This window comes from Saccopteryx leptura, chromosome 9 (genome assembly GCF_036850995.1).
Source record: "Saccopteryx leptura isolate mSacLep1 chromosome 9, mSacLep1_pri_phased_curated, whole genome shotgun sequence".
Taxonomy (NCBI): Eukaryota; Metazoa; Chordata; class Mammalia; order Chiroptera; family Emballonuridae; genus Saccopteryx; species Saccopteryx leptura.
Window position 1 is genome coordinate 9,790,633 of NC_089511.1, and position 16,699 is coordinate 9,807,331.

A 16,699-nucleotide genomic window follows, 5' to 3' on the forward strand; every position below is an offset into this window, starting at 1 on the left:
TGGCTTCTCCTTCAGCACTCTGACATCTTGGCTGCTTCTCCTTGCAATTCTAATATCAGGAACCGAGAGAGAGCAAGCCCCTGGTCTCCCCGCATTTTATAGTGTAGAAATCAAAACCTCTAATCCAATATACAAATAAGGAAGTCTCTGATACAAAGTCACTTATCTGAGGCATAAATAGGATTCCTCATATGAGTGCACCACCCCACATCATGCAACAGTCAAGGGTGTGGAGAAAAGCTTAGTTTTGAAAAGATCTTAGTATTAAAAGGGAGGGAAAGGCTTAGTCTGAAAACTAAGGCTTAGGCTATAACGACTTTGCCGGTTTACAGCCTATCTCCCACACCCAATGCAAACTATAAGCGAGCAAACATATACATCATATTTGCAAACTTATTTGACCAACAGTCAGGCTGTAGGGTCAGGCTGTAGTCAGGTGGCCCTTGACACCTGTGTCAAAAAGGGAGGGGTGCTGCTTTGTGAGGAAATAATTTACAGAGGGTGCCAATCCGGGAATGGGCCAGGGTGGCCCTCCCTAAAGCGCCTTGAGCACCCAGAGCTAACAAGCAATCCAGTTCCCTCGGGACACACGCGCCCAGCGGGTCACAGCGGCACCCAGACACGGCCTCCGAACCCGAGCACCCCGGCCACAGCCAGGACGCGGGGTGACGCAGCCCGGCGGGTTGCATCAGCCGCGCCCACGTGCCCGGCCCGCCCCTCCGCCCACGGATCCGGCCTTCGATTGGGCCACGTTGGGGCAGTGGCCTCTGCCTCAGCCAACGGGCGGCAGCCACAGAGGGTTCCGGCCGCAGAGCCCGGGCGCGGGGCGCCTATAAAAGGAGCCCGAGGGGCGGGGGCGCGGGCCCAGGAGACGCGAACGGTCGTTGCGGAACTTGCGGGCGGCTGCGACGCCGCCTGCCTGGCATCTCGGAGCGCAGTCGAGCCCACGGCGCAGCCGACATGGAGGTCGAGCCCGAGCCGGAGCCCGTCACGCTGCTGGTGAAGAGCCCCAACCAGCGCCACCGCGACTTGGAGCTGAGCGGCGACCGCAGCTGGAGCGTGGGCCGCCTCAAGGCCCACCTGAGCCGCGTCTACCCCGAGCGCCCGGTGAGTGGGGCCCCCGACTCCCGCGGCCAGCGCTCCCCGCGCCCCGGCTGTCATCCGCCCAGCCCTCCTGGCGTCCCCCTGGGGATGCCACGTACGCCTCTCATTTCCCTGCAGCTTCTCCCTTCGCTGCCTTCCCCGATCCTGGGTGCTCAGCTCCCCTCCCCCAGGGCTGTGGTCTCCCCTTCCCTGCCTCTGCCTCCGGAGGCGTCCCCACTCCTAGCCCAGTGGCTGTCACTTCCGCGTCCTAGGCCTCCATCGCCCCGCCTTGCTGACGGGCAGCCTTCCCTGTCCCCTCTCCTCGCGTGTCGCCCAGTCCCCACGGCTGTCATCCCTCTGCCCCGCTTCCCCCAGACCCCGTCCTCCGGCCCCCTAGGTCTGGTTTCCAGCCTTAGCCAAGCCGCTGAAACAGCAGTTTGACCTTGGGTAAATCAGTTCACCCTGCGAGCCTCAGTTTCCCCCGAAACGACAGGGCGACCCAGTGTTCCTCATTAAGATCGCATCCGATGGATAGAACCAAGAAAACATAAATGCTGCAGAACGAGTTTTCTGAATATAGTTAGCGTCTCCTTGCGGGGAGGAGAGCGCAGGTGCCAATGCCGGGCCACTGGCTGGAGAGACACGGTGTTCGCCAGGCAGTGTGTGTACTTAAGGTCCCACACCCAAGAGCAAGACGTGACCCTTCCCCTCCCTGTCTGCCTTCCGCCGTGGGTCCCTCCCTGCCACGCGCCACTCTACCAGCCTTTGCTTAGTCCCGGGGAGGAGCTGGTGTACTTTCTGGTAAAGAGTGATTTGGGAGCCACGCAGGCGGAAGGAGCCTTCTTGGGTCTGAGTTTTACGACTTGGGTCTTTCAATTACGGAGACTTCCTTGCTTTGTTTTGGTTGACCCGTCTGTCAATATCACCCTCTATCACCGCCCTCCCTCCCACGTGATTGAGCTGGACCTTCCTGTATTTACTTTCCACTCCAGTATTATGTGTCAGCAGTGTTCTCTACCGCCTAGTGTAATTCTCCATCAAACAGGAGAGGGCATCAGGGCGGGAAAAGATTGTGAAATTGTTCCTTCTTATCTGAAGAGTTGCAGCGTGTACTAGCTTATGGGGCCGGTTGTTTTGTTCCATGTTTGCTTAGTATCCCACGTAGAAGTGAGCTTTCCTTCTGAGTTGTTCTTTTGAAATTTGCTTGCTTATTTATTTATTTGCGGCTCTGCAGTTTCATAGCTGCTTCCAAAAAAGGAGAGGGCTGGCTGTGTTGCTGTGAGAATGGCTATTAGGTACACAAATTGGCGAGGCAGGTGCAGTCTCCAGTTGCATCCTTTGTACGAGGCAGTGTTTTGGAGGGGCCCTTTCCGAAGGGCTTCCTTGGGTGAGAAACATCACTCCTATTAAGTCTGAAGACCCAAAAGTTATCAACGAAAGGTCTCCCAGATAATATAAATTTGGCTTTAAAAATTATGGCAGGAGAGTACACTTTTTTTTTTTTTTTTTTTTTTTAATATAAGGAGTCTTGCTTTGTAATAGTTGTTTGCTTAACATATTAAACTTTAAAAAAAAATCTAATCTGGGTAAAAACACCGAGCCTCAATTTAGTCTGTCAATAGGGAAAAACATTTAAAGGACAGGCAGCTGTGGTTTTCAAACCTTCTTTAATGTGGAACTTTTTCTCCTAATGCAGGACCCACCTGTGCAATAGCGTTTTACAAAATTATGTGCATAGTATTTGCCTATACAGTTAGTCAGTGCAAATGTTTGTGAACACGGCATCCAGAATAGCTCTGTAGTTTGTTTCTGTTGCTCAGCTGTAAACGATCGGATTCATGCAGGTAATAGATGAGGTGGTTTTGTTTGTTTTAAATTGCTTGCTTTCTAATCTCGGGCTACTTGGCAGGGGCAGCTTTACTCCCAGTTTGGTGTACTTAGCTATTCTGATAAGAGCAGGTTGACAGGTTGGTGTACTGACTTGCGCGTTTGAGGCCATTATTTTTAAGTATAGTTTTTAAAGGAATTATGCAGAATCCAAAGAATAAAATAAACCAAACAAAATAGAAACGAATAAAGATAGATTTAAAAGGTGAGATTTGTATCGAAGTGGTGTGGAGTCCCTGTGGTTCTAAAATCACTGCAGTGGAGAAGAGGGGTTGGAATGTGAACTCTAGCAGGTAGTGACCTTGGACAAGTCAATTTCAGACTTTTCCCCTTAAAACAGGGATGCTAAATCTCACAGGGTTGGCCACACCATCTCCACTGTGACTGCATTTATATATTGGGAAATGTCTCTTCGCAGGCTTAAGTTTAGAATTGCTTCATGTTATTTTGGGGCAGTGCCTGGTGGTTTGGTGAAGGCTGACCTCAGGAGTATATGAATTTTTTCTGAAACTAAACACAAATTTTGCAGTTAGTTTCTCTAGGAGCCCCAAATCAAATGTGTGTTTTTAGCGGCAGAAAGCAATTTTCCTGAAAGTTAAGTAGGATCCTGTAGGTTTTATTTATGTGTTAGAGACCACCTTAAACTTAAGCACTTTCCAAATAAAAATTTTATGCATGGTTGGGCTTTTGAAGAAATGTTTTCCTGTGATGCTGGGGGAAGAAAAACCACATCTTTAAATATTTGTATAAAACAGGGTCTTTTGTGTTCAGGGACTTGTGGGGGTTAAATGCTGACTCTTACTCTCTCTTTCCATGATAAGCATCCGGAGGACCAGAGGTTAATTTATTCTGGGAAGCTGTTGTTGGATAACCAGTGTCTCAGGGACTTGCTTCCAAAGGTACGCATTTACATATTAACTTTGAATGTCTTTAAGTTCTTAACCAAGTTGAATTCAGGTCCTAAAGTCCCTCCGTATTACTTCTAGCAGGAACCCCGGCATGTTCTGCATCTGGTGTGCAATGTGAAGAGTCCTTCAGAAATGCCAGAAAAGAACACAAAGGTATGTCGGCTTTGTCATGAGTTTAATACCCTGTGTCATTCAGACTCTCTAGGTAGGAAGAAAGGAAGTTGGACAAAACTCTTAAGAGATTTTATGGCCTTTTTCCATGGTCATATTTTGTTTCTTCCCCAGTGAGAATTAGGAATTAGAAACTGTTATCAGTACGGTGAGAGTGTACTGTAACAGTAGCAGACAGTTCCGTTATTGTTGGAGTGGGAAAGACGGGTCATCCCGTCGGCTGGGGTATGATTGACCTGCCGTGGCTGCGCACGCAGATCACCGAACAAGGCACTCTAAAATGAGTTTTTATTGACTTGAGCACAAAAGTTTCTTCTAAGGAATTATTCATTTTTATAAAGAGTAAAAATGAGTATGTTTTCTTTGGAAATTTTCATCATGATTATTTATTTTGTTAGTTGGATAGGAAAAGGCCAGCCTTTATCAAATGATCTTAAAAGACCTATGTTTGACGGTCAGAATCTTGTTTTTCATTTCACAGTATTGATTGAAATATATAGTATCAATAAATGTGGTGACATGCTTTAAATTGGCATTATATCTATGTTTCCCAAAACATTGTTTGAACATAGCATAGGTTGCTGGCTGGGTTGTATTTATAAATCTTGTTGGTCAGATTTAATTTCTTGATGTAGTAAAGGTAGCCATAAGATATACAGAGCATTCCCCGGAAGCTTTCAAGTTGTTTTTTTTGTTTGTTTGTTTGTTTTTGTATTTGAAGCTAGAAATGGGGAGAGACAGACAGACTCCCGCATGCGCCGACCGGGATCCACCCGGCATGCCCACCAGGGGGCGATGCTCTGCCCCTCCGGGGCGTTGCTCTGTTGCGACCGGAGCCACTCTAACGCCTGGGGCAGAGGCCAAGGAGCCATCCCCAGCGCCTGGGCCATCTTTGCTCCAATGGAGCCTCAGCTGCGGGAGGGGAAGAGAGAGACAGAGAGGAAAGAGATGGGGAGGGGTGGAGAAGCAGATGGGCGCTTCTCCTGTGTGCCCTGGCCGGGAATCGAACCCGGGACCTATGCACGCCAGGCCGATGCTCTACCACTGAGCCAACCGGCCAGGGCAAGTTGGGTTTTTTTGCCGTGTTACATTGTAACATTGTATCTATTTAATTGTGTCACGTTCAGAGGTTGGGGTGGGGGACCCATGCCATTCACAGCAAAAGAATTCCATGAGCTTGATTTCAGCCAGTTGCATCAGACCCTTTGTTCTCGAGTTCACATTACACTTATTTAATTTAGGTTGCTGGATCCACAGAGCAGCCTGCGGGTCTTAATCAGGGACAGTATCCTGGGGATTCCTCAAGTGATGGTTTAAGGCCAAGGGAGGCTCTTCGGAACCTGTCTCCCTCTGGATGGGAGAACATCTCGAGGTGAGTGTTACATCAAGACCCGGGTTTATTCCACGTGGACACATCATTCACGTCAATTTAAGAATAAGGTGTGTTTATGCTCAGTAGTCATAGAACTTCAGCATGTACGAAGTGTTGCTTTATCAGGGTTTCACTGTGAGATCTTTTGTGCACTTAACTTTTCTCGTTGCACAGCCCTGTAGGAACACGTAGACAGTGGAGACACGCGTACTGAAAGGCATATCCCCGGCTGCAGGGGCGTGATTTTTGCATGTGCTGACCTCAGGGGAGGAGGTTAGTGCTGCGGCAGAGAGAACAACTGCTGTAAGCACGCGCAGCTGTCCGGCTGAGCAGTTTGTCATAACCTCGGGTGAGAAGGGAAGCAACTGTTCTGAGAAGTAGCCTGCCAAGGCCTGTGTTGGTGGGGCCAGGACAAAAGGCCGCTTTCTGTAGAGCTGCTCGAGCTTTTCCCTCTAGAGCAAAGGCCAGAGGTGATGCAACACTGCCCTTTGGACCTCATAGCTCTTGGAACGCCTTATCATCACAGTTCCCATGGGAAAAACAGTGTGTCCACAACAGGTTGAAATTTTGTAGCTCCCCAAGTCCCCTGCCCTCATTTTCTTAGTATTTTGTAATACATGATTATTGATCAAGCCAGGATTTTGAGGAACGAGGAGTTTTTTTGATGTTTTTTAGTTAATGGAAATTTCAAATGCAGACAAAAAGTATAGGGAACTATATAACGAATCACCGCGTGCCCACCGCCCAGGCCCAGTGATGATCAGAGCGTCGCCATACTCTTCACCTATTTCCCGCTCCCTTATTTTTTCTGAAGATTTAAAAGAAACTCCCAGATATGTCATTTCACCCCGCGTACCCAGCGCGTGACTGCGACCCTCTCTGTCCTCTGCGTGTCTGCCATGCCGCTGTCATCAGACCCGACAGAAGCACTGGGTTACCCTCCCCTTTTCAGACCTTGTAATTGTTTTAAATGATCAAAACCAGCATCACACCAAGACCCACTTGTGTCGGAATGCTATCTGAGAAATGCTCTGGGTGTGAAATTGGGTGGAAAGACTGTCAGCACGTAAACTGGCTTTGTTACTGCGTAGAAACGCTTCAAACCGCTTCCCTTATTCTGGCTGCACAACTGGAGAACCGAGGCCCACGTCTGACTACTGTGCATCTCACAGTAATAAAACTTGATGATTTCATTTAACAAATATTTATTGAGAAGCCAGTGCGTACCACTCTGTTTAAGGAGATGGCGTTAGCCAGCTCCTGATCTCACAGTTCTATTCGTTCCCATTTTGTGAAGTGGAGTTCGCTGGGACTTGGCTCACAGAGCCACCAGTGACCTGCACGCCCTGTCCTAAGCGGGTTAAGGCTGTGTCGCATGATAGCAAGATGAGTATGTTTGGTGTCGGACAGCTCTGAAATCCAGCCCTACTACTTCACTTACTAGCTTGTCGACCTTGTGCAAGTAAATCTCCTGTCTTCCTGGGCTGCGCTTGGGACTCCCCTCTGTAAAATGGGGGAGGACTCCCTCCCCACAGGCTGTTGGGGACCCGGTAGGATAACAGCCCAGCACACGTCGCTGCTCCCTAGGTAGATGCAGCTCGCTCCAGAGGTGACCGAGGAGTGGGTATTGGGAGGCGGGAAGTTTCCCTCAGAAAAGGCTTTGGGGAGAATGTGGCTTTTAGAGCTACTTTCCACAGGATGAACAGGGTCTTTAGACCTGCAGTGAGTCGTAAATGGGGGCAAGAATCCACTTCGCCTGAGCTGGTCCAGCTTGTCTGTACGTCATCGTGGTGGCACGATGAGAACCCAGGGCTGGGTACGGGCTCTTGTGTTCTAAGGGGTCTGGACCACAGCAGGGGCTTCTTCAGCCAGAACTTCCTGTGCTCAAGCTACACGGTCATCTGCGTGCAACCGTCATAACGTCCATTCTGCAGTCTCTTGCTTGGAATTCCTGATTGTCATTTAAACACAGTTTTTCATTCTTTGTACTAAACCAGCTAGTAATGTGCCTTTAAAACCATCTCTCCTCCTAGGCCTGACGCTGCCCAGTTGGCATTCCAAGGCCTGGGGCCTGGCTTCTCGGGCTACACGACCTACGGGTGGCTGCAGCTGTCCTGGTTCCAGCAGATCTACGCACGGCAGTACTACATGCAGTAGTGAGTCCTTCCCTGCTACGTGGGTGTTGGGGGTGGCTGGGGCCCCCGGAAATGGAGAGAAGCCCCTTCTGCATTACCTATCCAGTTAGCTTGGTTGGTTGGAGCATCATTCCGAAGCACAGAATATGTTACTTCTTTTTCAGTCTGTGGTATTTTTATTTATTTTTAATTCAGTGAGAGGAGGGGAGGCAGAGGCAGACTCCTGTATACGCCCATACTGGGATCCACCTGGCAAGCCCCCTATAGGGTGATGCTCTGCCCATCTGGGGCAATGCTCCATAGCTCAGCAACTGAGCCATTCTTAGTGCCTGAGGCCAAGGCCATGGAGCCATCCTCAATGCCTGGGGCCAGCTTGCTCCAATTGAGCCATGGCTGTGGGACAAGAAGAGAGGGGGAGAGAGAGAAGTGAGAGAGGAAGGGGTGGAGAAGCAGATGGGTGCTTCTCCTGTGTGCTCTGGGAAGAACCCGGATGTCCACATGCTGGGCCGATGCTCTACCACTGAGCCAACTGGCCAGGGCTGTATTTTTGGGGGTTTTTTGTTTGTTTGTTTGTTTTTTCCCGAAGCTGGAAACGGGGAGGCAGTCAGACAGACTCCCACATACACCCGACCGGGATCCATCCGGCATGCCCACCAGGGGGCGATGCTCTGCCCCTCTGAGGCGTCGCTCTGTTGCATCCAGAGCCATTCTAACGCCTGGGGCAGAGGCCACAGAGCCATCCTCAGTGCCCGGGCCATCTTTGCTCCAATGGAGCCTCGGCTGCGGGAGGGGAAGAGAGAGACAGAGGAAGGATAGGGAGAGGGGTGGAGAAGCAGATAGGCGCTTCTCCTGTGTGCCCTGGCCGGGAATCGAACCCAGGACTCCTGCACGCCAGGCCGACACTCTACTGCTGAGCCAACCGGCCAGGGCCCAGGGCTGTATTTTTAATTTTGTGAAAATTTTAATTTGCTATGGCATCATACTTTCATAGTTTGCCTGAATGAAGTGATGAGAACCACAGTCTTCACGGTGCTTTGCTCTCAATAGTTTCTGCCTCTGTCATTTCTGTTTTAGTTTAGCGGCCACTGCTGCATCGGGGACCTTTGTTCCCCCACCAAGTGCTCAAGAGATACCCGTGGTTTCCACACCTGCTCCAGCCCCAATTCACAACCAGTTTCCAGCTGAAAACCAGCCGGCCAATCAGAATGCTGCCCCTCAAGTAGTGGTTAATCCCGGGGCCAATCAAAACTTGCGGATGAATGCACAGGGTGGACCAATGGTGGAAGAAGATGATGAGATAAATCGCGATTGGTTGGACTGGACCTATTCAGCAGCTACGTTCTCCGTTTTCCTCAGCATCCTCTACTTCTACTCCTCTCTGAGCAGATTCCTCATGGTCATGGGGGCCACCGTGGTTATGTACCTGTAAGCAGGAGATTCCCTTTCCTTTTCTTCCCTTACTACAGATCACACTTACTGAGCATGTACTACATGCCAGGCACTGTTGATGTTGCTGGGTATACAGTAGTGGATAAACATGGCCCCGCCTTTAAGAACCTAATAGGCCAGTGAGAACGTCTAAGGGATGATGTGGTCAGCTGTCTCTGCAGATTGGCCTGCCTGGCTGAGCTTCAAACTGGGGCACTGCTCTGATTGGAGGAGGGGAGTGAGGAGGGCGGGTTTACCTGATGAGAAGACCCTTGAATTTTTGAGGAACTCCCACTGTGATGTTAGCTAAAGTGAATTCTGTGTGCTTCCTCTGAAGGCATCACATTGGGTGGTTCCCGTTTAGACAGAGGCCAGTTCAGAACCTCCCGAATGATGGTCCTCTTCAGGAAGCTGTAAACCAGGACCCGAACAATAACTTACAGGTATGGAGCCTCTGGAGCAGCCTGGCGGACTTGACGTGAGATGCCGGGCTCTCAGACCTTACCTTCTGAACAGCCAGTGTCGTGGTTTAGCATTTTATTAGGCTGTTTTCAAGATTCTTTTTCCCAATTTAGTCTTAGAACAGCAGCTTTTTTAAAAAACATTAAATGTCATAGCATCTATCAAATATGTATTTTGTCATACGGCAATTTGCATTTTGGCATATTTAAATAATTTTTTTAAGCTCACTGTTTTGAGTGTTCAGGGGTCTGACAGTGTGTTCTACCATGGAAACTTGGTGTAATAGAATGGATAGTTATTCTAGTTAAGGATGGAGAGCACAAGCATGTCACAGAAGAGATTTCCTGGAAAAGAACACACAGAAATAGAATTTTTATAAGGCAGTTGAATGCCTAATCCCAAAGAATAATTCTTTGATAATATAAATTGGCACCTTAGTATCTGTTTTTAGAATCCTGGGTTTCCATTTTTAGTTTTTGAACTCACAACATTGCCAGAATTAGAAGAGTATCCATATTTAATTAAGAGGTTAACTCAATTTCTTGTTGAATACTAGTTGAAGATCTAGTTACTTTGTTTGCTGTGATACTCGCTGCTGGGAACATTCAGAACTGTGACGATGTCACTGCACAGTTGTGCCATGGAGGCCTGGTGGCTTTGTGTGTGACACCCGGGCCAGTTGCCCATCATGACTTAGTGTTGATCACAGGTCCTGACTGTTTCCTCATTGTGTCTTATTACCTGTAGGAAGGCCCTGATCCTGAAATCGAAGACCCTGACCACCTCCCTCCAGACAGGGACGTGCTGGCTGGCGAGCGGACCAGCCCTTCGTTCATGAGCACAGCCTGGCTCGTCTTCAAGACCTTCTTTGCCTCTCTCCTTCCAGAAGGCCCCCCCGCCATAGCAAACTGACGCTGTCTGCTCTCGGCCGCGGGGGCTCCGACAGCTGTGGACTGGATCGTTCAGCTCCAGCGGCGTTTCCTCACCTGGACATGGCAACGGCACAGAATTCGTAAAAGAACCCACACGGAGGATGCTTTTGTAATCAAGCAAAAGCAGAAAGACAGACGTGAAGCCGGATACAAATTGATGAGCAAAAAATATGCCCAAGGCTTCTCATGTCTTTATTCTGAAGAGCTTTAATATATACCGTACGTAGTTTTACTAGGCATTGTAAGTAGAAGGCATTAGCGTCGCATGTTTATGCCTGAGGAACTTTCCCAGACGTGTGTGTCTGCATGTGTGTACATAGATGACCTAGAGGCAGAAGTGGTTCTGCTGGTACAATCTGATTCCTGTTGGAATGTTTCAATTACACTAAGTGTACTACTTTATATAATCAATGAAATTGCTAGACATGTTTTAGCAGGACTTTTCTAGGAAAGACTTCTGTATAATTGCTTTTTAAAATGCACTGCTTTACTTTAAACCACGGGGGACTTTGCAGAGGTGGAAACTTCTGCTGGGTTTTTTGTTCAATAAAGTTTTGCTATGAATGATCCTGGCAGAGACTGAGCACTTCACTCTGTGCTTGTTGTCACCGGGTGGTCCACAGTCGAGGTGCTCCTTTTTAAGTAATCTGAACGTTTTGCTTCTTTTTATAAAAGGACTGTTGGTACTAATGAAGAATAATAAGGTAAGGCCATGAAATATTTTTTATTAAATGGGAAGAGGGGAGGCAGACATTCACTGGGCAAGTGCAGAAGGTGCTCTGCCCATCTGGGGCGTTGCTCTGTTGCTCAGCAACCGAGCTCTTTCTTGGCACCTGAGGCGAGGCCACAGAGCCATCCTCAGTACTGGAGGCCAACTCTCCAGTTGAGCCATGGCTGCAGGAGGAGAAGAGAGAGAGAGTCAGGATAGCAGATGGTCGCTTCTCCTGTGTGCCCTGACTGGGAATCAAACCCAGAATGTCCACTTGCTGGGCTGACACTAACAGCCAACCAGCCAGAGTGAAAGTTTTAATTTACCAAAAATATACTTGCGTTTGTCCACATTTCCTGACTTAAATAGTCCCAGCTTACACAGTAATTACACCAAAGTTAAAGTCCCCACATTGAAGTTTAGTGGCATTATTTTCCCTCTTAGCGATTCTGAACAAGTTTTACCTGCGTAAATGTACTTTTGTAAGCTGAACTTAACTTAGTCTTGTGATTTTAATCCATTCTTGGTTAATTTTGAGAATACTCTTAAGAGCAAAGGACTGCATTTTTCATGTGAATCATGTCCCAGGTAGAATGCTAAAGGCCCGGGCAGTGTTATAGTTAGCAAAGTAAATCAGCTTATATTATGATTGTGATCATTTAAATTAATCATTACTGGAAGCCCAACTACAGGGAGTAAACATTCATTGAGTAATTCATAAGACAATGCTGGGTAGATGCAAAAGTGTTTCATGTACAGTTGTGTTTTAAAAAGCCAACTAAGATAACTAGGTAAGGAGTTAACTGGCATAAAGTTTAAAATGACACCACGTCCAGAACAGAGGAACTATCAGAAGGCTGTGGTCTCTGACGGGCTAGGGAAGCAATATGCGCTGGAAGGAAGAAATGACTTGGGGTTGGAGGTTTTAGATTTTCAGAAGTGAGATCATTTAGAAATGACGTGAGTCGGGAATGATGGAGTCCAAGGAGCTGGAGAGAAGGGTCACAGCAAAGCCAAGGTCCTAGATGAGACGGGCTCTTCCTGCCAAAAAGCAGAATTCTTGACGTGCTTGGTGATGGATGAAAGTGACCATCAAGAGTTCATGCTAAGGTGTTTTGTTTTTTTTTTTTTTGTATTTTTCTGAAGCTGGAAACGGGGAGAGACAGTCAGACAGACTCCCGCATGCGCCCGACCGGGATCCACCGGGCACGCCCACCAGGGGGTGATGCTCTGCCCCTCCGGGGCGTCGCCCCGCCGCGACCAGAGCCACTCTAGCGCCTGGGGCAGAGGCCAAGGAGCCATCCCCAGCGCCCGGGCCATCTTTGCTCCAATGGAGCCTTGACTGCGGGAGGGGAAGAGAGAGACAGAGAGGAAGGGGGGGTGGTGGAGAAGCAAATGGGCGCTTCTCCTATGTGCCCTGGCCGGGAATCGAACCCAGGTACCCCGCATGCCAGGCCGACGCTCTACCGCTGAGCCAACTGGCCAGGGCAGGTGTTATTTTTTTAGTAGAGAAAATAATCAAACTTAATACGTCCATATGTATGGGAGCCCAGCATGCGTGAGACTCGGGGACAGAAAGGGGGATTGAGGTATAGCAGACAGACGGAGCCAGGGATGAGGTCGTGCATCTTGGGGCTTCAAATGGTCGTTGCAGGATCAGAACAGATTGAGTTTTAGTAAATAGAAGTTTGTCCTGCCCTGTGGAAAGGTCAAAAGAAGTTACCTGTGACAATTCTGTTATTATGGGCAAGGCCCCTAGTTCAAGTTCTAGGTAGTTAAAGGAGGGGTAGAAGTTTCTCTTTTGTTTTTTTTTTTTTGTATTTTTCTGAAGCTGGAAACGGGGAGAGACAGTCAGACAGACTCCTGCATGCGCCCGGCCGGGATCCACCCGGCACGCCCACCAGGGGGCCACGCTCTGCCGTGGCCAGACCCACTCTAGCACCTGGGGCAGAGGCCAAGTAGCCATCCCCAGCGCCCGGGCCATCTTTGCTCCAATGGAGCCTCTCTGCGGGAGGGGAAGAGACAGAGAGGAAGGAGAGGGGGAGGGGTGGAGAGGCAGATGGGCGCCTCTCCTGTGTGCCCTGGCCGGGAATCAAACCCGGGACTTCTGCACGCCAGGCCGACACTCTACCACTGAGCCAACCGGCCAGGGCCTAGAAGTTTCTCTTGATCCTGCAGCTAAAGTTGCCTTTAGCTCAGAACAATCTGCATACCACAGAGGCATGTCTTGGGATGACTGGCCCTGAGCCCCCATAGGTCCCTCCTCTGAAACTTCCCTGGAAGTTTCATGTTCTAGAAGTTGGGTTGATAGATTGTTCTCTATCTCATTAAACCAGTCTCAGTCTTGGGAAAAGTTCAGTTCAAGTTGCATCTCATTTCAGGAGGCAGTGACGCTGGTGGGCTGGCAAAGTGAAGCCCGCGGCGCAGTGAGTGCAGTCCCAAATGTACTATGGAGGGTGAAGGCCTGCCAACCCCCCAAGTCCACAGCGCCGAGAAGACCCGGGTGGCTGTCTTGGGATCCCCTCACCCCGCTATTCATTGGATTTGCAGTCATTGTTTATCCATCTTCATCTCTCTCATTTAGGGACAGACTATTGCCATGTTACAAGAACATCAGGCTGGCAAATGTCTGGCAATGAGGGGTCTTTTTCGCAAAAACAGAACGGACTTCACATGTGCCACAGTTTTGATGACAGACATCTTTTATGCCAGGACATCACAGATTTTCAAGAATTTCACATAGATTTCTGGAACATTTATAGCATTTATAAATACAACACATTGTTTCCTTATTTACAAGGCTTCCTGTGTAATTTTGGTATCTCAAATAGGCCTAATTAGTTTAATATCTCTCTTTTGTAAGGAAAGAGAACAAATCTCTTAAAACATTCCTGGGACTCTTCCAAAATATCATATACTTTAGGATTATTCCAGGTCAAGACTCGATAATATAAATGTTGGGAAGTTTGTTAAAATATATCCAAGGTTTGGACATTAAAATTTTTTTTAATTTTTTTAATTTTTATTTTTTACAGAGACAGAGAGAGAGTCAGAGTGAGGGATAGACAGGGCCAGACAGGAACAGAGAGATGAGAAGCATCCATCATTAGTTTTTCGTTGCGCATTGTGACACCTTAGCTGTTCATTGATTGCTTTCTCATATGTGCCTTGACCATAGGCCTTCAGCAGACCGAGCAACCCCTTGCTTGAGCCAGCGACCTTGGGTCCAAGCTGGTGAGCTTTTGCTCAAACCAGATGAGCCTGTGGTCAAGCTGGCAACCCCGGGGTCTTGAACCTGAATCCTCCGCATCCCAGTCCGACGCTGTATCCACTGTGCCACTGCCTAGTCAGGCTTAAATTTATTGATTTATTTATTTTGGAGAGAAAGGAAAGCAGAGAGAGACAGAGATGTCAATTTGCTGTTCCATTTATTTATGCACTCATGGGTTGATTCTTGTATGTGCCCGGACCGAGGATCGAGCCCACAACCTTGGCCTGTCAGGATGATGCTCTAACCAACTAAGCTATCTGGCCAGGGCGGTTTGCACTTTTTAAAAAAATAAATGGTCTGGACATTTTTTCTTTTTACTTTTTTTTTTTACTGATTTTAATTTACTGTGTTTACATAGATTCTAGTGTTGCCCTGAATGCATCCCCCCCTCATATTCCCCTCAACATCTCCCTTGCCCCCCTCCCCGTAGCGCCCTCCCCCCTTCCATCTGGACATTTGATGAAATAGGATCGTAAGCCATTATGGAGCAATATTTAGTCATCCATTTAACCAAAGTGAAAATAGAAGAATTCAAACACGAATACAAAAGTTTACGTTAATGTTAGCAAAACTCATTTCTTACCATTACAGAGATTAAAGACCTGATTAAAATAACATTAAATAAGAAAGTATTTTGAAAAAACTCAGCATCTTTGCTTTCTGGGCACAAAACCTTGTTGTGATACCAGCAGCAGATCATAGTCCCTTTTAAGAGAGAGAAAACATCTTAACTTTTGCATTGACTTACTCTTGATACTCAAATTCACTTACTTGATAAAATTTATTTCAACCTTCTTCAGCTTGACCTCTCATAAAACTTCCTCCAGATTCCTTCTTCATCAGCTTCCTACAGCTGTCCGTGTCCCGCGTAGTACACGTTGCTTCTTTTGCCCGTCCAGCAGTGACCGGGACAAAATCACTTCCCTTCACAAAAGCCCAGCTCCGTAACTCATAACCATGCCAAGTCCCCCTCTAAAGTCCTGGGTGGAAAAGTCTAATACATTTCAGAGGAGGAACACCACCATTTGGCAAGCAGCCTGGAGCCCCAGGCAACTTGGGGTCACCCATCTCCTATTTCTGAAGGAGTGGGGCCTCCCTCCCTGGGACGTCCGGGGTGAGGAATGGACTCTAGATTCCACGGGCCCAAAATAGCTCCAGGAAGGCGCTCCTGCGGACAGCTGACCAGCTTTCAGATTGACCCAAGCGCCACCTACTTGGACAGACGGGGAGGAGCCTTCAGACAACTGACAGGGCTATTTCGGGGACAGGTGGGGGACATCGCACAAGTGACACTGCTTCCGCGACAGTTACTAAATGTATCACAGTGCGCGACATTCCACGATGACCACTTAGAAAAGGATGGTTTGGGTCTTTGTTATTAAGCAGCAATTAAATAGCTAAGAATGAACAACAACAACAACAAAAATCTCCCCGATTTCAGCTCAGGCCATAGCAGCTTGTTAAGCATGCATTTCCCAGGTTGCTGTTGTTTAAGCTTAGTTCTGTGGGAGAACCAGTCCCCCAAAGGAGGAAGCTCATGGGCACATAAACTTGGAAACTTCATATTTAGCCAAGTTCATAGTTTTCTTCAGGTAGGATTTCTGCTGATGCACCGGAAGGGGGTGTGTCGTCTAGCCTGTGGCCTCCCCTCTCGGTGACCGGGCCTAGGAAAATGCCATTCTAGATAGCATACAGGTACTTGGTTAGAAGTGACGTTTTACATCATAGCAATGGAGATAAATATTCATTCTGTAGCCAAAAGGGCGATGAGAGGCCATACGTGTCTACAGTCTGACAAGGGAGAGGTTGCAGGTCACCTTTGTCGGTAGAAGCAGCCTTGACACCTGTTTCTAAGGAAGTTAGCTCTTGGAGAACTGGAACGGGCTCCCCTGGGGGACTTACCTTGAAGGACACTGGTGATCCTTCTCACAACCCACCCCCACCTCACCCGCCTTTGTTTCTAGTTCTATAACCCCACTCAACTCCCAGCAGGCCTAAAGGGTGAGGTCCGAGGAGGTGGACTTTTCCCCAGAAGAGGCCGTGGTTCTCCCAGTTCGCACAGACAACGGCCTGGGGGGTGGGGGTGGGAATGCATCTGACAGGAGTGGGAGAATGGCGGAAGGAACAGAAAGTTGGACCAGGCGGAACGTGTTAAAACGGAACCCGTAAGCAGAGTTTCTGGAATTTCTGATTTAGCCTGAGGAGTTAGAAATGGCTGGAACACTTTGGTTGGTGGTTGGCTGAGACAGACACTAAAAAGTACACTAAATGAGTGGATACGCTGGAACTGCCTTGGCATACTGGGGAGGAAATCATTTAAAGGCTTAGGGAGACCGGAATG

At 48.4% G+C, this 16,699-nt stretch overlaps 1 protein-coding gene across 3 annotated transcripts; it reads left to right on the forward strand.

Moving 5' to 3' along the window:
- The first annotated feature begins 836 nt into the window (after nucleotides 1–836).
- Nucleotides 837–10,950, forward strand: HERPUD1 (homocysteine inducible ER protein with ubiquitin like domain 1). Of its 3 annotated transcripts, none has more exons than XM_066348483.1 (8): nucleotides 839–1,107; nucleotides 3,792–3,869; nucleotides 3,957–4,031; nucleotides 5,291–5,421; nucleotides 7,455–7,577; nucleotides 8,631–8,981; nucleotides 9,322–9,427; nucleotides 10,194–10,950. In XM_066348483.1, the coding sequence occupies exons 1-8, from the start codon at nucleotides 961–963 to the stop codon at nucleotides 10,356–10,358; spliced, it is 1,176 nt and encodes a 391-aa protein (XP_066204580.1). In that variant the 5' UTR covers nucleotides 839–960; the 3' UTR covers nucleotides 10,359–10,950. The 3 variants fall into 3 exon arrangements, with proteins under 3 accessions (XP_066204583.1, XP_066204580.1, XP_066204582.1); XM_066348485.1 differs by having other exon boundaries at nucleotides 3,960–4,031; XM_066348486.1 differs by lacking the exon at nucleotides 10,194–10,950 and having other exon boundaries at nucleotides 837–1,107; nucleotides 8,631–8,824.
- The last annotated feature ends 5,749 nt before the right edge of the window (nucleotides 10,951–16,699 follow it).

Coding starts and splice junctions, on each gene's coding strand:
- HERPUD1 (XM_066348483.1), top strand. CDS start 961: ATGGAGGTCGAGCCCGAGCCGGAGCCCGTCACGCTGCTGGTGAAGAGC. Junction 3,870..3,956: donor TCAGGGACTTGCTTCCAAAG/GTACGCATTTAC, acceptor TATTACTTCTAG/CAGGAACCCCGGCATGTTCT. Junction 4,032..5,290: donor TGCCAGAAAAGAACACAAAG/GTATGTCGGCTT, acceptor TATTTAATTTAG/GTTGCTGGATCCACAGAGCA.